The following is a 27698-nucleotide window of genomic DNA, read 5'->3' as shown; positions in this document are numbered from 1 at the left end:
CATAATGTTATTTATATGGGGGATACAACATTCCCAGCTCTGCAGATGTTGCTGCAAAGAGGCAGAATCATTAGATCATTTGTTTTGGTACTGTCCATATGTAGCTTGTTTTTGGTCACATCCAGGAATGGCTGAAGAATTGGAATATTTACTGGGAGCTAAACCTGCAGATAGCAGAGCTTTTGTGAAACATCACAGCACAGTTGAAAGATATATGGCAAATAGAAATCCAATATGGATTGTGTTAAGCGATAGATGGGAGGGGTTGAATGAAGCTGAAGATTTGGACTAATAACAACAAGATATCTAATGTAAAACTTACTGTGCCCGTAAAATGTATATAGGTTAGGAACTGATTTTGAAAGAGTACAGTTTGAAAGATATGGCAAATGGAAATCAAATCGGATGGACATCAATAATATATGGGAGAGATTGCGTGTAGAGGAAGGACAAGAGTTAAAAACAATATACAGTGGGGCAAAAAAGTATTTAGTCAGCCACCAATTGTGCAAGTTCTCCCACTTAAAAAGATGAGAGGCCTGTAATTTTCATCATAGGTACACTTCAACTATGACATACAAAATAAGAAAAAAAATCCAGAAAATCACATTGTAGGATTTTTAATGAATTTATTTGCAAATTATGTTGGAAAATAAGTATTTGGTCAATAACAAAAGTTTATCTCAATACTTTGTTATATACCCTTTGTTGACAATGACAGAGGTGAAGACTTAGAGAAAACGTTTGACAAGGTTTTCACACACTGTTGCTGGTATTTTGGCCCATTCCTCCATGCAGATATCCTCTAGAGCAGTGACGTTTTGGGGCTGTTGCTGGGCAACACGGACTTTCAACTCCCTCCAAAGATATTCTATGGGGTTGAGATCTGGAGACTGGCTAGGCCACTCCAGGACCCTGAAATGCTTCTTACGAAGCCACTCCTTCGTTGCCCGGGCGGTGTGTTTGGGATCATTGTCATGCTGAAAGACCCAGCCACGTTTCATCTTCAATGCCCTTGCTGATGGAAGGAGGTTTTCTGTATAATAATTTAAATTGAAATATTCTAAGTTTTGAATCCGGCGTCGTTTTGCGTATCAGTTCATAAACCATGTGCCATGGAAAACTGTTTTGCAATCTATATAACACGGCTGTCAATTTTCTGGTCCTTAAATGAAACTGGTATACTTTTTTATTTATCACAATTTTCTTTCATGCAGGGCCGACAGACAAGTTCCTTACTTTTTCCCCCTTCCACTTTCCTCTTCCATTATGTTTTAGTTAGCTGCATGTATATATCCTTGTAGCAGAAGTGCGCAAATCAGTTAGGTCCTGCCTTTGACAACTCAATGAATGCAGTGTTGAGTAAGCATTGTAGCGAGACTTTTATGACAGATTTTCTATTGTCCGTGAAGGTCAAAAAACTGATATAAAAGCTAGAAATAATGAGCTAAACATAGATATATCTGAAGAGAAAAGCTGAAAATTCATCGTTCTCGTCCTGAGACTGATTGAATGCATTTGTGGATGACAAATGAAGCTGCTGTATTAGCGCATCTTTAGCGGGCCAATGCTAACTTTTATCATGTTAAGTAAATTGTGCTATTTATGCTAATTGCTATGTGCACTTCTTTCGAGGTAATTATACACGGAGTGTACAAAGCATTAGGAACACCTTCCTAATATTGAGTTTTGCACCCCCTTTTGCCCTCAGAACAGCCTCACTTTGTCAGGGCATGGCCTCTACAAGGTGTCGGAAGCATTCCACAGGGATGCTGGCCCATATCGACTCCAATGCTTCCCACAGTAGTGTCAAGTTGGCTGGGTATCCTTTTGTGGGTGGACCATTTTTGAAACAGACGGGAAACTGTTGAGCGTGAAAAACCCTGCAGTGTTGCAGTTATTGATACTCAACCCGGTGCGCCTGGCACCTACTACCATAATCTGTTCCAAGGCACTTCAATCTTTGTCTTGCCCATTCACCCCTCTGAATAACACACATACACAATCCATGTCTCGCGTCTTAAAAATCATCCTATAACCTGTCTCCTCCTCTTCATCTACACTGATTTAAATACACGTGACATCAATAAGAGATCATAGCTTTCACCTGGTCAGTCTATGTCATGGAAAGAGCAGGTTTTCCTTATGTTTTGTACACTTAGTGTAGTTTTTTTCATAGTGAACAATACTGTATCTGAACGTTGCCTTTGGTACAACCTGATTTTCAGAGAAATCTTTCAAATGATTAGAACATGTAAACAGCTTAAAATCTAGTTCCATCTGTGTATTTGTTCTGCGCATGTGCAAGCACCGGTAGTTGTGTCTGTTCCACACTAAGAACATGCTACATTGGTACAGGTGAAGTTGGAAGTTTACATACACCTAAACCAAATACATTTAAACTCAGCTTGACAATTATTGACATTTAATCCTAGTACAAATTCCCTGTCTTAGGTCAGTTAGGATCACCACTTTATTTTAAGAATGTGAAATGTCAGAATAATAGTAGAGAGAATTATTTATTTCAGTTTGTATTTCTTTCATTACATTCACAGTGGGTCAGAAGTTTACATACACTCAATTAGTATTTGGTAGCATTGTCTTTAAATGGTTTAACTTGGGTCAAACGTTTTGGGTAGCCTTCCACAAGCTAACCACAATAAGTTGGGTGAATTTTGGCCCATTCCTCCTGACAGAGTTGGTGTACCTGAATCAGGTTTGAAGGCCTCCTTGCTTGCACACGCTTATTCTGTTCTGCCCAGACATTTTCTATAGGAATGAGGTCAGGGCTTTGTGATGGCCACTACAATACCTTGACTTTGTTGTCCTTAAGCCATTTTACCACAACTTTGGAAGTATTCTTGGGGTCATTGTCCATTTGGAAGACCCATTTGTGACCAAGCCTTAACTTCCTGACTGATGTCTTGAGATGTTGCTTCAATATATCCACATCATTTTCTTTCCTCATGATGCCATCTATTTTGTGAAGTGCACCAGTCCGTCCTGCAGCAAAGCACCCCCACAACATGATGCTGCCACTCCGTGCTTCACAGTTGGGATGGTGTTCTTCAGCTTGCAAGCCTCCCCCTTTTTCCTCCAAACATATTCATCGGTCATTATCATCAAACAGTTCTATCTTTGTTTCATCAGACCAGGACATTTCTCCAAAAAGTATGATCTTTGTCCCCATGTGCAGTTGCAAAGCACAGTCTGGCTTCTTTTTATGGTGGTTTTGGAGCAGTGACTTCTTCCTTGCTGAGCGGCCTTTCAGGTTATGTCGATGTAAGGATTAGTTTTACTGTGGATATAAATACTTTTGTACCTGTTTCCTCCAGCATCTTCACAAGGTCCTTTGCTGCTGTTCTGGGAATGATTAGCACTTTTCGCACCAAAATACGTTCATCTCTAGGAGACAGAAAGCGTCTTCTTCCTGAGCAGTATGACGGCTGCGTTGTCCCACGGTGTTTATACTTGCGTACTATTGTTTACAGATGAACGACGTACCTTCAGGTGTTTGGAAATTGCTCCCAAGGATGAACCAGACTTGTGGAGGTCTACAATTTTTTTCTGAGGTCTGGAATGATTTCTTTTGATTTTCCCATGATGTTAAGCAAAGAGGCACTGAGTTTGAAGATTGTCCTTGAAATAAATCCACAGGTACAACTCAAATTGACTCAAATTATGTAAATTAGCCTATCAGAAGCTTCTAAAGCCATGATCTCATTTTATGGAATTTTCCAAGCTGTTTAAAGGCACAGTCAAATTAGTGTATGTTAACTTCTGACCCACTGGAATTGTGATACATTGAATTATAAGTTAAATAATCCGTCTGTAAACAATTGTAGGAAAAATTCCTTGTGTCACGCACAAAGTAGATGTCCTAACTGATTTGACAAAACTATAGTTTGTTAACAAGAAATTTGTGGAGTGGTTAAAAAGCTAGTTTTAATGACTCCAACCTAAGTGTGTGTAAACTTCCGACTTCAACTGTATAGTGTGGACACCTTTGAATGCATCAACATTATTTTCTCACTCTTTAGGGACTATTGTGATGAGTCCAAAGACCAAATGTGGAATGAGTCTGACTTTTAGTCCATAAGAATAATATATTATATGATTATTTTCAAAAGGGTTCCCACAGTTATCCTATTTCCCAAGTAAAAATTGCCTTTCAATGATCAAAACATCACCCAGAATATGTTGACGCTATCAAAAAACTCAGAATTGAAGAAATTGTACCTTCTCTCATCTCAAACTATCAAGAAGCCTGAGAGAAGATGCAGAGTGGGGGGAAGCTTATACTCATGAGCTCACCTTCACTGACAGCTCTTTGAAATGCCCTTGTGGTCATTGCCAGGTAAAAAGGTAAACAATGGACCAAATGTCATTCCGAGCCTAAATAGGAAGCCTCAACCCATTTTCTCTGCAAAATGCTCTCATGGTCAACAATTGGTCTGTTGGATATCAGACAAACAGCAGCAATACACAATTGCAATTCTATTGTTTTGTAACTATACAGAACAAAAATATAAACGCAACATGTAAATTGTTGGTTCCATGTTTCATGAGCTTAAACAAAAGATCCCAAAAATGTTCTATATTCACAAAAAGCTTATTTATCTCATGTTGTACATCCCTGTTAGTGGGCAATTTCTCCTTTGCCAAGATAATCCATCCACATGACAGATGTGGCATATCAAGAAACTGATTAAACAGCACGATCGTTACACAGGTGCACCTTGTGCTGGGGACAATAAAAAGGCCACTCTAAAATGTGCAGTTTTGTCACACAACACAATGCTACATATGTCTCAAGTTTTGAGGGAGCGTGCAATTGGCATGCTGACTGCAGGAATGTCCACTAGAGCTGTTGCGAGAAAATGTAATGTTAATTTCTCTACCATAAGCTGCCTCCAATGTCGTTTTAGAGAATTTGGCAGTACGTCCAACTGGCCTCAACAACCACAGACCACATGTAACCACACCAGCCCAGGACCTCCACATCCAGCTTCTTCACCTGCGGGATTGTCTGAGACCAGCCACTCCGACAGCTGATGAATCTGAGGAGTATTTCCTTCTGTAAAGCCCTTTTATGGGGAAAAACTCATTCTGATTGGCTCGGCCTGGCTCCCCAGTGGGTGGGCCTATGCCCTCCCAGGCCCACCCATGGCTGCCCAGTCATGTGAAATCCATAGATTAGGGTCTAATTTATTTATTTAAATGAACTGATTTCCTTATATGAACTGTAATTCATCCACATCGATGGAACAGTAGTGGAGAGGGTAGCAAGTTTTAAGTTCCTCGGCATACACATCACAGACAAACTGAATTGGTCCACTCACACAGACAGCATCGTGAGGAAGGCGCAGCAGCGCCTCTTCAACCTCAGGAGGCTGAAGAAATTCGGCTTGTCACCAAAAGCACTCACAAACTTCTACAGATGCACAATCGAGAGCATCCTGGCGGGCTGTATCACCGCCTGGTATGGCAACTGCACCGCCCTCAACCGTAAGGCTCTCCAGAGGGTAGTGAGGTCTGCACAACGCATCACCGGGGGCAAACTACCTGCCCTCCAGGACACCTACACCACCCGATGCTACAGGAAGGCCATAAAGATCATCAAGGACATCAACCACCCGAGCCACTGCCTGTTCACCCCGCTGCCATCCAGAAGGCGAGGTCAGTACAGGTGCATCAAAGCTGGGACCGAGAGACTGAAAAACAGCTTCTATCTCAAGGCCATCAGACTGTTAAACAGCCACCACTAACATCGAGTGGCTACTGCCAACACACTGTCAATGACACTGACTCTACTCCAGCCACTTTAATCATGGGAATCGATGGGAAATGATGTAAATATATCACTAGCCACTTTAAACAATGCTACCTTATATAATGTTACTTACCCTACATTGTTCATCTCATATGCATACGTTGATACTGTACTCTATATCATCGACTGCATCCTTATGTAATACATGTATCACTAGCCACTTTAACTATGCCACTGGGTTTACATACTTATCTCATATGTATATACTGTACTCGATATCATCTACTGTATCTTGCCTATGCTGCTCTGTACCATCACTCATTCATATATCCTTATGTACATATTCTTTATCCCCTTACACTGTGTATGACAGTAGTGTTAGTTAGATTACTTGCTCGTTATTACTGCATTGTCGGAACTAGAAGCACAAGCATTTCGCTACACTCGCATTAACATCTGCTAACCATGTGTATGTGACAAATAAAATTTGATTTGATTTGATTTGAAAATAATTCAGTAAAATTGTTGAAATTGTAGCATGCTGCGTTAATATTTTTGTACAGTATAATTACAGAATACAGTTCACTGATATACTTCACATGAAGTCTGAGTCACCTTAGAAGCTTAGACATAAGGGAAGGTATGTGAAAACAGCATACAATAACTGTACTGGACAATTTATTGGTTCCCTCTGCATTATACATGACTATGTTCAGAGTTGTATGCATTGAGCAGACATTTATTTGATAATTTACTAAAGGCCAGCTTAGCCAAAATATTGATCAACATGAACACTTATGAAAAAATAAAGGTGAGAAATAATGGTGAGACACCATTTGACATAATAAAAAATAAATAATTAGAGGCATAAGCCTAATATAGAAACCCAGCCACCCTACAGTATGCAGGACCCATTGATTCGTACAATTTGTAACACTCATCTCCTATCCAAACGCTTGAAAAAAACAATACAATGAAACAGAATGTGATATACTGTATCACGTAACAGTGAATTTACTTAGGCTTTAGGAAATGCAACCAACTACAGAAATTCATGGGGAGGACAGCGAGAGAACAGGAGGACCTGCTTCAATCAAGCATGGCCTAGCTATGGCCCGCTCTTTGTCAGGCCTCTCACACTGGGATGGACAGCTTGCACAGCTTCCCCACATACGGCGCTGGATCAAGGGTGACCATGTTGAAGAGGAGATCCAGGAGCCAGTCTATGCAGCCTGTAATGTTTCTGAAAAGGGAAATGTTTGTTAAATAGGGAGTGATTTTCCTTTTATTTGTCATGATGCTATCCATTTGTTGATGAGGTGATCTACTCATTCTGCAATGTGCTTTCTGGTATTTTGGAAGTACTCTATTTGAAATTTGCGAACTTTGGTCGTGCACTTTTTTGAAACTTTTCAATGTTTGTATTTGGAAATGTTTCTGTGCCTGAAATGCTCAATTGATGCAGATTTTAAATGAATAAAACTATGACTTAAAGTTGATTTTGTATCACAGCATCCCTGCTGTGATGGTTGCCTGGGAAGCTGTGCAGATAAAGGTTGCATTTTCTAAAATGTGTATCATTACTGCTTGATAATAGTGGAAAGACAAAAGGAGATGGAAAGGGAAAAAATTTACACCCCACCCCCGAATCATCATGATGAGCCCCAATGACACACGCTACATTAACTGTAAGACAACAACCCACACAATGGAATGGTAAAATATGATTTTCAGGGGTAAATGACAAATACTATACACACCACATCTCCTTTTGTGGACAACATTCCTTTGTTTCAGCTGTGTGCTGGAAGTTCTCAGACTCAATGTAGGGGGCTTAGGGATGGAAGAACAAAAACCATATAGTGACTATCAGGTGTTACAGAACATTTACCATCAAAGCAGCCACAGTTGCATTACCTAACTTTAGCCCCCCAATTACCCCAAACTGTTGGCTACTGTGTCAGACTCATCAAACACTGATACTTACATACACTGTTAATGATGGCGTCTTCCAGATTAGCTTCCTAACAAGACCCATCGAATGTTCTCCCCAATAAAGCAACTTGGCACGGAATGTGCACTGCAGACGCATAACATGATTGTAATTTTCGGTTCAGCCTGTCCACCAAAATAAATAGCAGCCACTGCTGTCTTCATTCTTCGGAAAATTGTGTAATGTTAAATTTACACTATGATACCCAGCCACAACACAGAGTGCTTTTGCCGGCATGCTGGTAAGTAGCTTGCTAGCTATCAGTCACACCACAGATGAATGGTTACCAATATCTTTGGTCCAATGTTCTCCTAGTAGCTATCTTACGGTTTGTAAATAAAGCTAAAGTAAGGTGTAGGAGTATGGGATGACAGTTTTAAGGTGGTACATATTTAAATAAGTAAATATGATAAGACCCAACCATTAGTGTAATCCTTGGTAATGCCTGCCCCCTGAATCCAAGTGTTTGACACAGGGGGAGGGAACACACAACTTTATTATCAAACTTTATCAATGTACCAGCTACAGAAATGTGTTATACTTGAGTTACCCTACTTTGAACTGGTGTCATCCAAATATCATTCGATTTCATGAGAAACATGATTTTCACTGTTCAGGACCTTTAAGCATTAGCGTTACAGTCAAAACGTGAATTGTTAATAGTGTCCTTAATTTTTAAGATATCAATGCCAAACTTAACATGGTTCATTATGGTAATGTCTGATGACCCTAACATGTTTCAAGTTGATAGGCCATTGAGAAGTGGATTTAAAAAGGATTGACATGGACACATACAATCAGATTTCCTTATTTATCAATCATCTATTCTGTCAACCTTATGGGTCCTTCAGGCAAATTTGTTCAGCAGGAGGAAAGACACCTACATACAAGTCTGTAGGTCAAATAGGGCGGCGGACATGATGATTTAAGTGAAACTTCTTATAACAGCACCACATATAAGCCAATCGGTGCCATTCTTTTTGACCTCTAATTTCTGTGTGCCGAATTTGAAAAGGTCTGGGAAACCCTGCAGTAGGCTACAGGCTACGTTCTTCACCGTGTGAGTTATAAAAATGACAATCTTGCGTTCAAGCCTTTCCGGCAGTCTTTTGTGGTTTTTATATACGGGGAGATTAAATTGTACAATTAAATTGTACAATTTGTTAGTTGTACAATTGTACAACTAACAAAGAATTGTTCAAGTTATAACTCAGCTGGCAGTGTGGTATGATCATGCGAATGACTGTGAAACAGAGAGAGAGGGATGGAGAGCGCATGAAAGAGAGAGCAAGCAAGAGAGAGCAAGAGAGTGGTGATGGTAACAGATGGGAGGGATAAGGAAGAGAGAGAGCGACTAAATGGATGCCTAAAGGAGGGAGGGTGACTTGAATGAAACAAAATGTCTATGATGATTCTCTTGTGTGACAGCTGTGGGGAAACAAATAAGACAGACACAGCACTTTATTTAGCCAGCCCAAATGTCTGTATGACATGGGCACACACCCATTTTCTCAACCAACCACAAAGCAGTTGGACAGACCCACAGAACCACCGAGCAGTAGGAGTATCACTATCCATTGTGTAGCCCGACACTCTTTGGTTATTAGAAGCTACACGCAGTGCTTGTATTCAATTCCGGTCCTGGAGGGCTGAAACACTTGATGTTCATCCTCTCCTTCTAATAAGGGACTAATTCAGTGAAATTAGCTTCGAGGTAGAAAGAAAAAAACTGAAATGTTTTGGCCCTCCAGGACCAGAATTGAATAGCCCTGTCACTCCTTGTAGCAGTGTAGCTCCTAGTAAATTTCAGCAGCTCTGGAGGTAATGCCATACCAAAGAGATGGGGTGCTTCTCCAAAAAGGGAGGCCTGTGCTGACATACAGGATCAGAGTCAGCAGGACAGAGGAGAGCCTGGATACTTCCTTTAACCACACTGCAAGCCTGCATCCCAAATTGTACCCCATTTGTAGTGTGCAGAGGTCTTTACAATGCACCATTCACAGGGTTGGGGAGTAACTGATTACATGCAATCAGTTAGAGTGCCTTCAGAAAGTATTCATACCCCTTGACTTATTCCAGATTTTGTTGTGTTACAAAGAGGGATTACAATTGATTAGATAAGTATATTTCTGGGTAAATCTAAGTGCTTTCCATGCCTGGATTGTGCAATATCAGCATGTGGTATGAATTTGAAGGGGGCAAACCTCACTCATCCCGTGTCTTCTGACAGTCCATATTTGTGCTCTAGCACATGAACTGTGGAAGAGAAGGCACAGCCAGGTCTGATGATGCGGTATTTGCCTGCTCAATATTCATTTAAAAATTCTTCAAGCTCTGTCAAATTGGTTGTTGATCATTGCTAGACAACCATTTTCAGGTCTTGCCATAGATTTTCAAGCAGATTTAAGTCAAAACTTTAACTCAGCCACTCAGGAACATTCACCGTCTTCTTGGTAAGCAACTCGAGTGTACATTTGGCTTTGTATTCTACGTTATGGTAAATTCATCTCCCAGTGTCTGGTGGAAAACAGACTGAACCAGGTTTTCCCTTAAGATTTTGCTTGCAGTTAACGGAATGGAGCTTCTTTTTTATCCTGAAAAACTCCCCAGTCCTTAAGTGATTACAATCATACCCATAACATGATGTATCCACCACTATGCTTGGAAATATGGAGAGTGGTACTTATATTCAGGACAAAAGTGAATTGCTTTGCCACATATTTTGCAGTATTACTTTAGTGCCTTGTTGCAAACAGGATGCATGTTTTTGAATATTTTTTATGCTGTACAGGCTTACTTCTTTTCACTCTGTAAATTAGGTTAGTATTGTGAAGTAACTACAATGTTGTTGATTCAGCCTCAGTTTTCTCCTATCACAGCCATTAAACTATGTAACTCTTTTAAAGTTACCATGACTCATGGTGAAATCCCTGAGCAGTTTCCTTCCCCTCTGGCAACTGAGTTAGAAGGACACCTTTATCTTGGTGGTGATGGTTTATTGATACACCATCAAAAGTGTAATTAATAACTTCACTATGCTCAAAGGGATATTCAATGTCTGCTTTTTATTTTTTTTCCCATCTACCAATAGGTGCTCTTATTTGCGAGGCATTGGAGAAACTCCCTGGTTCTTTGTGGTTGAATCTGTGTCTGAAATTCACTGCTCGACTGAGTGACCTTACAGATAATTGTATGTGTGGGGTACAGAGATGAGTCATTCAAAAATCATGTTAAACACTGTAATTGCACACAAAGTGAGTCCCTGCAACTTATTATGTGACTTGTTAAGCACATTTTTGGTCCTGAACTTAATTAAACTTGCCATAAAAAGGGGTTGAATACTTATTGACTTGAGACATTTAAATTTTTAATTAATATAAAAAAAATGTGAAAAACAGAATTCCACTTTGACATTAAGGGGTATCGTGTGTAGGTCAGTGACAGTGAAAAAGTCATGGTGTGTGAATACTTTCTGAAGGCACTGTAAAAAAAATAAAAATAAACAGTCATCGGTTACGTTACCAGCAAAAATATTGTAATCAGATTACAGATAGGATGTTTGCTGAAAAAAATACATTATGACGGGGCGGCAGGGTAGCCTAGTGGTTAGAGCGTTGGACTAGCAACCGAAAGGTTGCAAGTTTGAATCCCTGAGCTGACAAGGTACAAATCTGTCATTCTGCCCCTGAACAGGCAGTTTAACCCACTGTTCCTAGACTGTCATTGAAAATAAGAATTTGTTCTTAACTGACTTGCCTGGTTAAATAAAGGTAAAAAAAAAATAAATGACACCTTTCTGTTTTCTCAATGACATTCAATTCACCACTTAACAAAGGCGCAAGTTTTAAGTTTGTTCCACCTGAGCGAGTCTGACAATAAGATAAAGTCCACTATGATGACACACCAAATGCGTTTGATGGATTTTATTTGTCTTCTTCTAATGCCTCTTAAGGGGAAAATAATCAAAAAAAGATCAAAGTAATGAGATTACGTTACTGCGTCTGGGTAATCCAATAGTTATGTTACTGATGACAATTTTGGACAGTTAACTAGCAACGGATTACATTTAAAAAGTAACATACACATCCTTGACCAGTTAATATACTGAGTACTCTCCAGTTCTCTACTACATATTGCTCACACCTTTCCAATCCTCTCAGACCTGCACAAGTGCCTAGGGGGTATGGGTTGCTTCTGGTCAGGGCTGAGGCCTCTACAATTCACAACACAGCCTGGGTCCACCATTCTGAATCGTCAGGTCCATATGGAGATATGATAGAATAAATCATTTTACTTTCTCAATAAATGAGCAGCCGAAAACACTTCAATCCTACAGTATCATGCTTTTTATGACAGTCAGTAATGCAGCGTGTTACAACATGATACATGAGTTATCGTTTCATTCTACGCCACTACATGAAGCTATAAAGCAGTAATGGCCAAAGAAAGAGGGCATATAATTACAAGGTGAAACAGGAGACAATCACAAAATACTGATGGGCAAAATACTTTTTTTTTTACATAGTGCCTTTTCATCAAGTGAGGTAGCCAAGCCAATATGAACACAAAAAGACTAGCTGTAAGCCCATCACCGTTTACACTTGTCTATTTCTTGTCAGGAAGTTTTTCTTTGACTGCCCACAAGGTCACTGAGACCATACTGTGCCAGCAGCATACCAGCAGCAGCATACCACCCTGCATACCACTGCTGGCTTGCTTCTGAAGCTAAGCAGGGTTGGTCCTGGTCAGTTTATATTAGAAAAATATCCCAATTCCCCCGGGCAGTGATTGGGGACACTGCCCTGTGTAGGGTGCTGTCTTTCGGATGGGACGTTAAACTGGTGTCCTGACTCTCTGAGGTCATTAAAGATCCCATGGCACTTATCGTAAGAGTAGGGGTGTTAACCCCGGTGTCCTGGCTAAATTCCCAATCTGGCCCCCAAACCATCATGGTCATCTAATAATCCCCAATTGGCACATTAATCCCCCTCCTCTCCCCTGTAACTATTCCCCAGGTTGTTGCTGCAAATGAGAACATGTTCTCAGTCAACTTACCTGGTAAAATAACAGATAAATTAAATTAAAAACTGTACCAAAAAGAGGGAGCTCTTCATCTGGGGAAATGAAAGTCAAACAGTGAAAAAACGATCTAATCCTTATCAGGCCTTCTGACTAACCAGTACAACAGAGAAAAGGTGGTACACAACAATAACACAATTACTCAAATGTATGGACAAAGTTCTACAATGGACTGAGTGTAACTGGCCTATCTTGAAAATGTTTGGGGGCGGCAGGTAGCCTAGTGGTCAGAGCATTGGACTTGTCACCGAAAGATTGCAAGATAAAATCCCCGAGCTGACAAGGTAAAAATCTGTATTTCTGCCCCTGAACAAGGCAGTTAACCCACTGTTCCTAGGCCGTCATTGAAAATAAGAATTTATTCTTAACTGACTTGCCTATTTAAATAAAGGTTAAAAAAATATGTTTTTGACAATTTAAAACGTTGTGTAGTCTCTTGATTGCATTGATTACATTGGTGACGTTATGAACACTACCCCTGTTTGTCTGTAAGAGAATGAACATCTATGGAGAAAAATACATGGTTGACTGGAAATTGCCCAGCAAAATGAAGCATCTAAGTAAAATGTCTGTTCGGGAAGGAGTTCCAGTGGTAAATGACTCCCAAGGTGCTCGCTAGGAAATCACCAGCCCACCAGGACCCATAAAACCTGTTTCAAAATGTCCATATGGATCTCACGTTTTGGTTAATCACAGACTGTAGAAAATAAGTTAATTGTCGTCAAATATATTAGAAAAATAAATAGGTTATAAACATTTCCGCCCTGCTTGGATAAAGCAACCTCTTGCTCAGAGGCCTTGAACAACAGGGCCCATCTATCGATGACTGCTAAGATATTAATCAGTATGGAGCAAACTGGTCGAGATAACATGAACACTGCACTAAAGACGACAGCTTTTTCTCAAATTAATTTGACTGTTTCATCATACATCTTCAGATGAGAACTTGAACAAAACCTTTCAACTCAATTTAACTGGAATTAAAACCTTTTCCACTTCTACTGTTCCAAACGGGTCATTTGTGTTTTGTGTTTCATGGCACAGTGGAAGTTTAGGCCTTATCTGATTGTGAATACATACAATTCTACATTTTAAAATTATTAATGAATAAACTTGACATTCTAGAAAAAGAAAGGGAGGCTGGATCTAATTATCCAATTAACTTGTATCTATTCAAGGTTGGCAGGACCAGGATGGATGACAACAATATATTATCATGCCCAGTCTCCTAAGCCTCCTCTCCCCTACCCTGTCCTCTACTCCTTGTTAGATTATATGTTGAGTCCGTACAGCTTCTCCTGCAATATAACCTTAACAATGGCAGACTCTTCCACTATTAGCCTTTTCTCTCCACCCCCCAGCCAGACCCAGCCATGGCCATCTAAGCCTAGCCTAATCCACACCCAGTCTAATTGACATAGTTCTAAAGCCTTTCTCTGGATTGAGGAGAGGCCTGCAGGTAACTGTGCATCACTGCTCTCAGGGTGAGGTTAGATCCATTTACAGTGTCTTCAGAACGTATTACCCCTTGACTTATTCCACATTTGGATGTGTTACAGCTTGAATTCAACTACACATAATACCCCATAATGCAAAGTGGAAACATGTTTTTGCAAATCTATTGAAAATAAAATACAGAAATCTCATTTACATACGTATTCACACCCCTGAGTCAATACTTTGTAGAAGCAACTTTGGCAGCGATTACAGTTTTGAGTCATCTTGTGTGTCTGTATTAGCTTTGCACATCTAGATGGGGGAGATTGGGGATTGGGGATTTTCTCCCATTCTCCCTTGCAGATTTTCTCAAGCTCTGTTGAGTTAGATGGGGAGCGGAGGTGAACAGCATTCTTCAAGTCTTTCCACAGATTTTCAAAGGGATTCAGGTCTTAGCTTTGGCTGGGCCACTCAAGGCCTTTCCCATTCTTGTTCTGAAGCCATTCCAGCATTGCTTTGGCAATGGAACATAAAATCTTTGCCACCAGTCTAAGGTCAATTGCACTCTGAAAAAGGTTCTCATCAAGGATTTGACTCCATTCATTGTTCCCTCTATCCTTACCAGTGTCTCAGTCCCTGCCGCTGAAAAGCATCCCCATAGCAAGATGCTGCCACCATGCTTCATGGTAGGGATGGTGTTCGACGGGTGATGAGCAATTTCGGGTTTTCTCAAAATATTCTCCAAATAGACAAGTAGACCTTATAGTGAAATGCTTACTTAGTCCTTTGGCCCTAGAGTTCGCGCTCTGGACCTGCTTACCGTGCGGTAGTAGAGAGAACATATGACTTGGGTGACTGAAGTCTTTGACAGTTTTTTGGTTCTTGGTCTGACACCGTCTAGTATATCAGTTCTGGATGGTAGGAAGTTTGGCACCAGTAATGACCTGGGCCGTACACTCTACCCTCTGTAGCGCCTTATGGTCAGATGCCAAGCAGTTGCCATACCAGGTGGTGATGCAACCGGTCACAATGCTCTCGATGGTGCAGCTGTAGAACTTTGAGGATCTGGGGACCCATGCCAAATCTTTTCAGTCTCCTTAGGGGAAATGTGTTGCAAAGGGAGGTGTTTAGTCCCAGGGTCCTTAGCTTAGTGATGAGCTTTGTGGGCACAATGGTGTTGAATGCTGAGCTGTAGTCAATGACCAACATTCTCACATAGGTGTTCCTTTTGTCTAGGTGGGAAAGGGCAGTGTGGAGTGCGATTGAGATTGCGTCATCTGTGTATCTATTGGGGCGGTATGCGAATTGGAGTGGGTCTAGGGTTCCTGGGATGATGGTGTTGATGTGAGCCATGGCCAGCATTTCAAAGCACTTCAATGGCTACCGACGTGAGTGTAATGGGGCGATAGTCATTTAGGCAGGTTACCTTTGTTTTCTTGGGCACAGGGACTATGATGGTCTGTTTGAAACATGTAGTTATTAAAGATTCGGTAGGGAGAAGTTGAAAATGACCCAGAGGCTTTGTGAATGTTGATCTTTTTATAGGTCTTGCACACATCGGCTACCGAGAGCGTTATCACACAGTCGTCCGGAATGGCTGGTGCTCTCATGCATGCTTCAGTGGTGCTTGCCTCGAAGCAAGCATAAAAGGCATTTAGCTCGTCTGGTAGGCTTGCGTCACTGGGCAGCTCGTGGCTGGGTTTACCTTTGTAGTCCGTAATAGTTTTCAAACCCTGCCACATCCGACGAGTGTCAATCTTAGACCTGTATTGACACCTTGCCTGTGTGATTGTTTGTCCTGAGGGCGTAGCGGAATTTCTTATAAGCGTCCGGATTAGTGTCCTGCTCCTTGATAGCGGCAACTCTATCGGTGCGGATGTTCCCTGTAAATCCATGGCTTCTGGTTGGGATATGTATGTACAGTCACTATGGGGACGACGTCGTTGATGCACTTATTGATGATGCCGGTGACTGAGATGGTATAATCCTCAATGCCATTGGATGAATTCCGGAACATATTCCAGTCTGTGCTAGCAAAACAGTCCTGTAGCGTAGCATCCGCGTTATATGACCACATCCGTATTGAGTCACTGGTACTTCCTGCTTGAGTTTTGGCTTGTAAGCCGGAATCAGGTGGATAGAATAATGGTCAGATTTGCCAAATGGAGGGCGAGGGAGAGCTTTGTATCTCTGTGTGTGGAGTAAAGGTGGTCTAGAGTTTTTTCCCCCTCTGGTTGCAAATGTGACATGCTGGTAGAAACTTGGTCAAATGTATTTAAGTTTGCCTGCATTAAAGTCCTCGGCCACAAGGAGCGCCGCTTCTGGGTAAGCATTTTCTTATTTGCTTATGGCCTTATACAGCTCGTTGAGTGCGGTCTTAGTGCCAGCATCGGTTTGTGGTGATAAATAGACGGCTACGAATAATATAGATGAGAACTCTCTTCGTAGATAGTGTGGTCTACAGCTTATCATGGGGTAGTCTACATCAGATGAGCAATACCTCGAGACCTTAAATATTAGAAGTCGCACCCCAGCTGTTATTTACAAATAGACACACACCCCGGCCCCTCGTCTTACCAGACATAGCTTCTCTGTCCTGCCGACACACAGAATATCCAGCCAGCTCTTTAGTATCCATGTCGCCGTTCAGCCAGGTCTCTGTGAAACATAAGATATTACAGTTTTAAATGTCCCGTTGGTAGGATAGTCTTAATCGTAGATCATCCATTTTATTTTCCAATGATTACACGTTGGCCAATAGTACGGATGGTAGTGGAGGTTTACTCACTCGTCTACGAATTCTTGGATGGCAGCCCGACCTCCACCCCCTCTCTCAGTCTTTTCTTCACGCAAATGACGGGGATTTGGGCCTGGTCTGGAGAAAGCAGTGTATCCTTTGCGTCAGACTCGTTAAAAAAAATCTTTGTCCGGTTCGAGGTTCAGATGTCCAGAAGCTCTTTTCTGTCATAGGAGACGGTAGCAGCAACATTATGTACAAAATAAGTAAAATAAGTTACAAACAACACGAAAAAACGAACAAAATAGCATAGTTGGTTAGAATCCCGAAAAACGGCAGCCATCCCCTCCGGCACCATTATGCAAGAACCCAAAGAGTAAAATGTTTGTCTAATCAGACCACAGAATCTTTTGCCTTATGATCTGAGTCTTTCATGTGACTTTTTGCAAACTCCAGGCGTGCTGTCATGTGCCTTTTTCTCAGGAGTGGCTTCCATCTCGACACTCCCCCAAAAAGCCCAGATTGGTGAAGTGCTGTAGAGACTTGTCCTTCTGGCAGGTTCTACCCATTTCAGCCAAGGAATTCTGTAGTTCTGTCAGAGTGGTCAATGGTCACCTCCCTGACCAAGGTCCTTTTTTTATTATATTTTTTATTTCACCTTTATTTAACCAGGTAGGCTAGTTGAGAACAAGTTCTCATTTGCAACTGTGACCTGGCCAAGATAAAGAAAAGCAGTTCGACACATACAACAACATATAGTTACACATGGAATAAACAAACATACAATCAATAATACAGGAGAAAAATCTATATACAGTGTGTGCAAATGAGGTAGGATAAGAGAGGTAAGGCAATAAATAGGCCATGGGGACAAAGCAATTACAATATAGCAATTAAACACTGGAATGGTAGGATGTGCAGAAGATGAAAGTAGAGATATTGGGGTGCAAAGCAGCAAGATAAATAAATACATACAGTATGGGGATGAGGTAGATTGGATGGGCTATTTACAGATGAGGTATGTACAGGTGCAGTGATCTGTGAGCTGCTCTGAGAGCTGGTGCTTAAAGCTAGTGAGGGAGGGAAGATTCTCCAGCTTCAGAGATTTTTGCAGTTCGTTCCAGTCATTGGCAGCAGAGAACTGGAAGGAGAGGCGGCCAAAGGAAGAATTGGCTTTGGGGGTGACCAGTGAGATATACCTGCTGCAGCGCGTGCTACGGGTGGGTGCTGCTATGGTGACCAGTGAGCTGAGATAAGGGGGGGCTTTACCTAGCAGAGACTTGTAGATGACCTGGAGCCAGTGTGTTTGGCGACGAGTATGAAGTGAGGGCCAGCCAAAGAGAGTGTAGTATATGGGGCTTTAGTGACAAAATGGATGTCACTGTGATAGACTGCATCCAATTTTCTGAGTAGAGTGTTGGAGGCTATTTTGTAAATGACATCACCGAAGTCGAGGATCGGTAAGATGGTCAGTTTTACGAGGGTATGTTTGGCAGCATGAGTGAAGAATGCTATGTTGCAAAATAGGAAGCCGATTCTAGATTTAATTTTGGATTGGACATGTTTAATGTGAGTCTGGAAGGAGAGTTTACAGCAACCAAACTGGTCGGACGGCCAGCTCTAGGCAGAGTCTGGGTAGTTCCATATGTTTTCCATTTCCCAATGATGAAGACCCCTGTGCTCTAGAAATGGTTTAATACCCTTCCCCAGTTATACAGCACCAGTCAAAAGTTTGGACACACCTCATTCCAGGGTTATTTCTTTATTTTCACTATTTTCTACATTGTAGAATAATAGAGAAGACATCAAAACTATGAAATAACACATATGGAATCAAGTAGTAACCAAACAAGTGTTAAACAATTCTAAATGCATTTTATATTTGAGAATCTTCAAAGTACCACCCTTTGTCTTGATGACAGCTTTGCACACTCTTGGCATTCTCTCAATTAACAGGTGTGCCTTGTTAAAAGTTAATTTGTGGAATTTCTTTATTCTTAATGCGTTTGAGCCAGTACTGTGTTGTGACAAGGTAGGGGTGGTATTCAGAAGATGGTCTTTTACCAAATAGGGCTAAGTCCATATTATGGCAAGAAAAGCTCAAGTAGACTGCGTGAATCAGGCCTTCATGATCGTAATCCTGCAAAGAAACCCCTAATAAAGGACATCAATAATAAGAATAAAACTTGCTTGGGCCAAGAAACATGAGCAATGGACATTAGACTGCTGGAAATCTTTCCTTTGGTCTGAAAAGTCCAAATTTGACATTTTCGGTTCCAACCACCATGTCTTTGTGAGATGCAGAGTAGGTGAATGGATGATCTCCGCATGTGTGGTTCCCACCGTGAAGCGTGGAGGAGGAGGTGTGATGGTGCTTTGCTGGTGACACTGTAGGTTATTTATTTAGAATTTAAGGTACACTTAACTAGTATGGCTACCACAACATTCTGCAGCGATACACCATCTCATCTGGTTTGCGCTTAGTGTTTTTCAAGAGGACAATGACCCAACACATCTCCAGGCTGTGTAAGGGCTATTTGACCAAGGAGAGTGATGGAGTCCTGCATCAGATGACCTGATCTCCACAATCACCCGACCTCAACCCAATTGAGATGTTTTGGGATAAGTCGGACTGCAGAGTGAAGGAAAATCAGCCAACAAGTACTCAGCATGTGGGAACTCCTTCAAGACTGTTGGGAAAGCATTCTAGGTGAAGCTGGTTTAGAGAATGTCAAGAGTGTGCAATTCTTTCATCAAGGCAAAGGGTGCCTACTTTGAAGAATCTCAAATATACAATATATTTGGATTTGTTTAACCCTTTTTTGGTTACTACATGATTCCCTATGTGTTATTTCATAAATTGATGTCTCCACTATTATTCTACAATGTAGAAAAAAATAAAAAGAAAGAAAGAAAAACCCTTGAATGAGTAGGTGTGTTCAAGCTTTTGACTGGTACTGTATGCCGCTCCTTGGACTGCATGGTATAGTTTACGCTTTGCCTGTTGAAGCCTGCACACAGCTGGTGTCTCAGCAGCCCTCTTCTCAGGTGAGTTCTGTGGCTCTGGCCTCACAACCTTCTTCGTGACACGTCAGAGACCGGATCATTCCAGTGATTGTGATAAGGAGTTCTATGGTGAGGCATATATCTGTACCTGGGACAAACACTCTGTTTTTCTGGGGCAAAAGTTCAGGATGTAACCAGGTTGCTTCCCGAGGCTGCGAGTCAGTCACCGGGGGCTGATACTGTCATGGTTCATGTGGGGTCGAATGACATTATAAAGGGCAGCTCGGAACAGCAGAAGAAGTATTTTAAAGAACTGATTGTGTCTCTACTTAACATCAGCAAACGCCCCATAATATCTGTCCCTCTGCCCTCCCCAAATTGTGGCATTGAAGAGTTCAGCAGATTTGTAGCCCTCCATAACTGGCTACCAGACTATTGCAGCTCTGTGGGTGTAACATTTATTGACATTTTTGATACCTTCTGGAAACAAAGCTTGTATTATGAGGATGGGATCCACCCAAATCATTTGGTTTCCTGGATCCTTTCACAGCATTATAAGACTGAGTTGAGACAATGACTTATCAATGACCCAAATCCACCAAAGTTAATCCCTAGGATTATCTCACTGAGTTGTCATAATGTTTCAGCAAATGTACATTATCCCAGGGGCATTGGAAGACACAATGTAAGTAACCTAATTTATGTCCCCCTTACTGTCCCTCTTACTGCCCTGAATGCCTCTGCGGATCCTACATCTATTGTATGCAGTAATCATATGCCCAGAGTAATACAGCACTAAGGTTGTGTGCCCTAGTAGGAAGTCCACTGTGTGCAGCTCACCCTGCACTAATATAAAATAACCTAAGCATGTCTACCTCTGCTAAACTTCCCAATAAAGCAAGAAAGTGTTTAAAATATCCCACGTTAACATATTTAGCTTAAGAAATGAGGTTCATGAAATCAATAATTTGCTAGTAAAAGATGACATTCATATTCTGACAATCTCTGAAACTCACTTCGATAATACCTTTGATGATACAGTGGTAGCAATACATGGTTATAAGATCTACAGAAAAGTCAAATCAAATGTTATTGGTCACATGCAGATGTTATTGCGGGTGTAGCAAAATGCTTGTGATAAGTTCAATTGCCCTGGGTGGTACGAACAAAGAATCCAGTTCGGGAAAGTCATGGTCGTAATGCTGGTGAGTTACTGCCGCTCTAATATCAAAAAGTTATTTCCAGCTGTACGTAATAACACAAAAAAACTTGCTGGCTAATAATGTAAGAAATAACACACAAAAAACAAAATACTGCAAAGTTGCTTAGGAGTTAGAAGCAGAGCTGCAATGTCTGTTGGCGCCATCTTACATGCCAAAGGTGGAAATGCCAACGGTGGAGAAGTGGCTGTTTATATTCAGAACCGCATTCCTGCAAAGCTTAGAGAGGATCTCATGTTAAATACTGTTGAAATAATATGGCTACAGGTTCATCTGCCTCACCTAAACCCATTCTGGTGGGAAGCTGCTATAGACCACCATGTACTAACAGTCAGTATCTGGATAACATGTGTGAAATGCTTGATAATGTATGTGATATCCATAGAGAAGTATATCTTCTGGGTGATTTAAATATTGACTAGCTTTTATCAGGCTGCCCACTCAAGAGAAAGCTTCAAACTGTAACTAGTGCCTGCAACCTGGTTCAGGTCATCAATCAACCTACCAGGTGTAGTTATACACAGCACAGTGTGTAATGGCAAGCAATCAGACGCTGCACTTGACACTTTAATGAAATTGCTTATCCCAGTTACTAATAAGCATGCATCCATTAAGAAATTGACTGTAAAAACAATTAAATCCCTGTCGATTTATGAGGAATTAAAAAATGGTATGGTATGATGAGGCAAAAGGAATGGTGAATAAGTCTAGTTGCACATTCAATTGGCAAACGTACTGCAAATTGAGAAATCATCTGAATAAACTGAATCAAAAGAAGAAACTACACTATGAAACAAATATAAATGACAAAGAATAATAGTAAAAAGCTTTGGAGCACCTAAAATGACATTTTGGGCAAAAAGGCAAACTCCGCTACATCATTCACTGAATCAGATGGCTCATTCGTCACAAAACCCACTGATATTGCCAACTACTTTAATTATTTTTTCATTGGCAAGATTAGCAAACAGGCATGAAATGCCAGCAACAAACGCAGACACTACACATCCAAGTCTATCTGACCAAATTATGAAAGACAGAAATTGTACTTTTGAAATCCATTAAGTACGTGTGTAAGAGGTGAAGAAATGATTGTTGTCTATCAAAAATGGCAAGCCACAAGGGTCTGACAATCTAGATGGAAAATTACTGATGATAATAGCAGACGATATTGGCACACTATTTGCCATATCTTCAATTTAAGCCTACTAGAAAGTGTGTACCCTCAGGCCTGGAGGGAAGCAAAAGTTATTCGCCTACCTAAGAATAGTAAAGCCCCCTTTACTGGCCCAAATAGCCGACCAATCGGCCTGTTACCAACCCTTAGTAAACGTTTGGAAAAATTAGTGTTTGACCAGATACAATGCTATTTTACAGTAAACAAATTTACAACAGACTTTCAGCACCCCTATAGGAAAAGGACATTCAACATGCTCAGCACTTACACAAATGACTGATGATTGGCTGAGAGAAATTGATGATACAAATATTTTTGGGGTTGTTTTGTCAGACTTCAGTGCAGCTTTTCACATTATCGATCATAGTCTGCTGCCTGAAAAACGTATGTGTTATGTCTTTACACCCCCTGCTACATTGTGGATAAAGAGTGACCTGTCTAACAGAACACAGAGGGTGTTCTTTAATGGAAGGCTCTCCAACAAAATCCAGGGAGAATCAGGAATTCCTCAGGGCAGCTGTCTTTTTACAATCTTTACTAACGACATGCCACTGGCTTTGAGTAAAACCAGTGAGTCTATGTATACGGATGACTCAACACTATACACGTCAGCTACCACAGCGACTGAAATGACAGCAAACTTAACAAAGAGATGCAGTTAGTTTCAGAATTGGTGGCAAGGAATACGTTTGTCCTAAATATTTAAAAAAATAAAAGCATTGTATTTGGTACAAATCATTAACTAAACCCTAAACCTTAACTAAATATTGTAATAAATCATGTGGAAATTGAGCGAGTTGAGGACACTGAACTGCTTGGAGTAGCCCTGGATTGTAAAAGTGTCATGGTCAAAAAATATTGATACAACAGAAGCTAGGCTGGGGAGAAGTCTGTCTATATCGTTGCTTTCTTAACAACAAGGCAGGTCCTACATGCTTTAGTTTTGTCGCACCTGGACTACTTTTCAGTCGTGTGGTCAGGTGGCACAAAGAGGGACTTAGGAAAATTGCAATTGGCTCAGAACAGGGCAGCACGGATGTACACAGAGAGCAAACTTCAATAATATGCATGTCAATCTCTCCTGGCTCAAAGTGGAGGAGAGATTGACTTCATCAATACTTGTATTTGTGAAAGGTATCGACATGTTGAATGTACCAGGCTTACTGGCACACAGCTTGGACACCCATGTATACCCCACAAGACACCAGAGGTCTCTTCACAGTCCCCCAAGTCCAGGACAGACTATTGGAGGCACACAGTACTACATAGAACCATGACTACACAGAACTCTATTCCACATCAAGTAACTCATGCAAGCAGTAAAATTAGATTTAAAAAACAGACAAAAATACACCTTATGGAACAGTGAGGACTGTGAAGCAATACAAACATAGACACATGAATACAAACACTCTATAACATACGCACAATACACGCACGTACACATGTATTTTATAGATATGTCCTAGTAGAGTAGGGGCTCGGGGGCACACAGTTAATATGTTGTGACATCTGTATGTATTGTAATGTTTTAAAATATAACTGCCTTCATTTTGCTGGATCCCAGGAAGAGTAGCCTTGGCAGCAGCATCCATAGTAAATACAAATACAAATGTATGTGTCTGTAATGCACAGTAACCCATCCCTTTAGCAAACTACAACAATTCAGAAAAACAACACATTACTACACTACAACACACCCAGCTAAACCTCAGGAACATTGAGATTGTGGAAGTAATTATAGGTGTTTCTTCCATTGCTATTATTATTGAGTTTGACTTCAACCCACATCATGAGTCATCGTCTGTCTGCGGTGTGTGTGTGTGTGTATATGCATGTGTGTATGCAAGCCCGAGCGTTCCTGTAAGTGTGAGTGTTTCTATGTATGTGTGTGAACCGGTGTGGGCACACACGCCTGTGTGTGTTCTTAGTCACCCACCTGGAGGCTGTCGTCCTCCTTGACCAGCTCTTTCGGAGGGAACAAGTCCTTGGCCTGGATATACTCCAGACTGGGGGGTCCTTCTTCACCCTGGAGGACAGAGATGAACACAGGCTGGTCAGACATCTCAGTTCTTACAAATAGTAACAGTAACATTACTTTATCAGATCAAAAAGAAGGCACAAAAACATGGGCTTCAATCAATCATCAGCCACCCAGGAAAAGCCACTCCCTTTACAGGAGCACTGTCCTGTTTTTCTGAAATGGCAGACTACAGCTGCTATTAACATTGCCTGCAAAGAGCCGGCGTCAAACACCATACAACACACTCACTTCTTCTCTGAAAAAGGGAGTTCTCACAGGTCAGTTTGAAGTCAGAACTTTCAGTTAGGCAATTATTTATTATTATGAGTGACCTGTGTTTTTTGGGGGAGGACATGACAGAATGTCCCCTAGACAGCTGCTGTTTATGTCTGTGCCTCCTCCCCAGCCAGCGAGATGGCCTGTGCCCGTGGGAAACAGTGGCAGACAGCACTGCAAGCCACAGCAGTCAACCCAGCTGTAGCCCAACACAGCAGGAACAACATACAGTTGAAGTCGGAAGTTTACATACACCTTAGCCAAATACATTTAAACTCCGTTTTTCACAATTCCTGACATTTAATCCTAGTAAAAATTTCCTGTCTTAGGTCAGTTAGGATCAACACTTTATTTTAAGAATGTGAAATGTCAGAATAATCGTAGAGAGAATTATTTAATTCAGCTTGTATTTCTTTCATCACATTCCCAGAGGGTCAGAAGTTTACATACACTCAATTAGTATTCGGTAGCATTGTCTTTAAATTGTTTAACTTGGGTCAAACATTTCAGATAGCCTTCCACAAGCTAACCACAATAAGATGGGTGAATTCTGGCCCATTCCTTCTGACAGAGCTGGTGTAACTGAGTCAGGTTTGTAGGCCTCCTTGCTCGCACACGCTTTTTCAGTTCTGCCCACAAATGTTCTATAGGAATTGAGGTCACGGCTTTGTGATGGCCACTACAATATCTTGACTTTGTTGTCCTTAAGCCATTTTGCCACAACTTTGGAAGTATGCTTGGGGTCATTGTCCATTTGGAAGACCCATTTGCGACCAAGCTTTAACTTCCTGACTGATGTCTTGAGATGTTGCTTCAATATATCCACATCATTTTCTTTCCTCATGATGCCATCTATTTTGTGAAGTGCACCAGTCCCTCCTGCAGGAAAGCACCCCACAACATGGTGCTGCCACCCCCGTGCTTCACGGTTGGGATGGTATTCTCTGGCTTGCAAGCCTCCATCTTTTTCCTCCAAACATAACGATGGTCATTATGGCCAAACATTTCTATTTTTGTTTCTTCAGACCAGAGGAAATTTCTCCAAAAAGTACGATCTTTGTCCCCATGTGCAGTTGCATACCGTAGCCTGCCTTTTTTTTATGGTGGTTTTGGAGCAGTGGCTTCTTCCTTGCTGAGCGGCCTTTCAGGTTCCTTGCTGAGCGGCCTTTCAGGTAATGTCGATATAGGACTCGTTTTACTGTGGATATAAATACTTTTGTACCCGTTTCCTCCAGGTCCTTTGCTGTTGTTCTGGGACTGATTGGCACTTTTCGCACCAATGTGCATTGATCTCTAAGAGACAGAATGCGTCTCCTTCCTGAGCTGTATGACGGCTGCGTGGTCCCATGGTGTTTATACTTGCGTACTATTGTTTGTACAGATGAACGTGGTACATTCAGGCATTTGGAAATTGCTCCCATGGATGAACCAGACTTGTAGAGGTCTACAACTTCTTTTCTGAGGTCTTAGCTGATTTCTTTTGATTTTCCCATGATGTCAAGCAAAGAGGCACTGAGTTTGAAGGTAGGCCTTGGAATACATCCACAGGTACAACTCCAATTGAATCAAATGATGTCAATTAGCCTATCAGAAGCTTCGAAAGCCATGACATCGTTCTCTGTAATTTTCCAAGCTGTTTAAAGGCACAGTCAACTTAGTGTATGTAAACTTCTGACCCACTGGAATTGTGATACAGTGAATTACAAGTGAAATAATTTGTCTGTAAACAATTGTTGGAAAAAGTCCTTGTGTCATGCACAAAGTAGATGTCCTAACTGACTTGCCAAAACTATAGTTTGTTAAAAAGACATTTGTGGAGTGGTTGAAAAACGAGTTCTAATGACTCCAACCTAAGTGTATGTACACTTCTGACTTCAACTGTATGTGCTAATATTCCTAAAAATGTGTTTTCACTTTGTCATTATGGGGTATTGTGTGTAGATAACTGAGAAACACTTCAACAATTTTATTCAAAATGTGGAATAAGTTAAGGGGTGTGATTACTTTCTGAAGGCATTGTAGTCTATAGCACTGTATTGCTGTTTGTCTAATGTACATTGCACAGTCTTGCTTGATGTATTCATTAAGTTGTTGTCATCTTGTGCCTGCTAGTAATAATTGTCTCTCAGAGATGAATAATATTTTTTTATTGAATTATCATACACTACATGACCAAAGGTATGTGGACACCTGCTCTGTAAAACAGTTCATTCCAGAATCATTGGCATTAATTGGTGCTTCAACAGCCTCCACTCTTCTGGGAAGGCTTTCCACTAGATGTTGGAACATCACTGCGGGGACTTGCTTCCATTCAGTCAGAAGCGCATTAGTGAGGTTGGGCACTGATGTTGGGCGAATAGGCCTGGCTCTCAGTCGGTATTCCAATTCATCCCAGAGGTGTTAGATGGGGTTGAGTAGAGAGCTCTGTGCAGGCCAGTCAAGTTCTTCCCCACCGATCAACAAACCATTTCTGTATGGACTTCACTTTGTTTACCGGGGCATTGTCATGCCGAAACAGGAAATGGCCTTCTCCAAACTGTTGCCATGAAGTGAAGCACAGAATCGTCTAGAATGTCATTGTATGCTGTAGCATTAATATTTCCCTTCACTGGAACTAAGGGGCTAGACCGAACCATAAAAAACAGTCCACCAAACTTTACAGCACTATGCATTCGGGCAGGAAGCGTTCTCCTGGCATCTGCCAAACCCAGATTTGTCTATTGGCCTGTTAGATGGGGAAGCGTGATTCATCACTCCAGAGAATGTGTTTCCACTGCTCCAGAGTCCAATGGCGGTGAGCTTTACACCACTCCAGCCGACACATGGCATTGCGCATGGTGATCTTGTGTGCGGCTGCTTGGCCATGGAAACCCATTTCATGACGCTCCCAACAAACAGTTCTTGTGCTGATGTTGCTTCCAGAGGCAGTTTGGAACTCGGTAGTGAGTGTTGCAACCGAGGACAGACTATTTTTACG

The 27698-nt window shown here is 41.3% G+C and overlaps 1 protein-coding gene across 5 annotated transcripts in view; it reads right to left on the bottom strand.

Moving 5' to 3' along the window:
* Positions 1-27698, bottom strand: part of LOC112258344 (myotubularin-related protein 4) — a 95392-nt gene that overhangs the window by 37898 nt on the left and 29796 nt on the right. For all 5 annotated transcript variants that reach the window (XM_024432666.2, XM_024432668.2, XM_042327119.1 and 2 more), the window contains exon 2: positions 24362-24451. Coding sequence is in view for 4 of the 5 variants with exons in the window: in XM_024432668.2 (XP_024288436.2) it covers positions 24362-24451 (90 nt within the window). In the remaining variant the exon portion in view is untranslated. The remainder of the gene's footprint in view (positions 1-24361; positions 24452-27698) is intronic.

This window comes from Oncorhynchus tshawytscha, linkage group LG09, assembly GCF_018296145.1.
Source record: "Oncorhynchus tshawytscha isolate Ot180627B linkage group LG09, Otsh_v2.0, whole genome shotgun sequence".
In the NCBI taxonomy this organism is placed as follows: Eukaryota; Metazoa; Chordata; class Actinopteri; order Salmoniformes; family Salmonidae; genus Oncorhynchus; species Oncorhynchus tshawytscha.
This window is presented reverse-complemented; position numbering and strand designations above follow the sequence as displayed.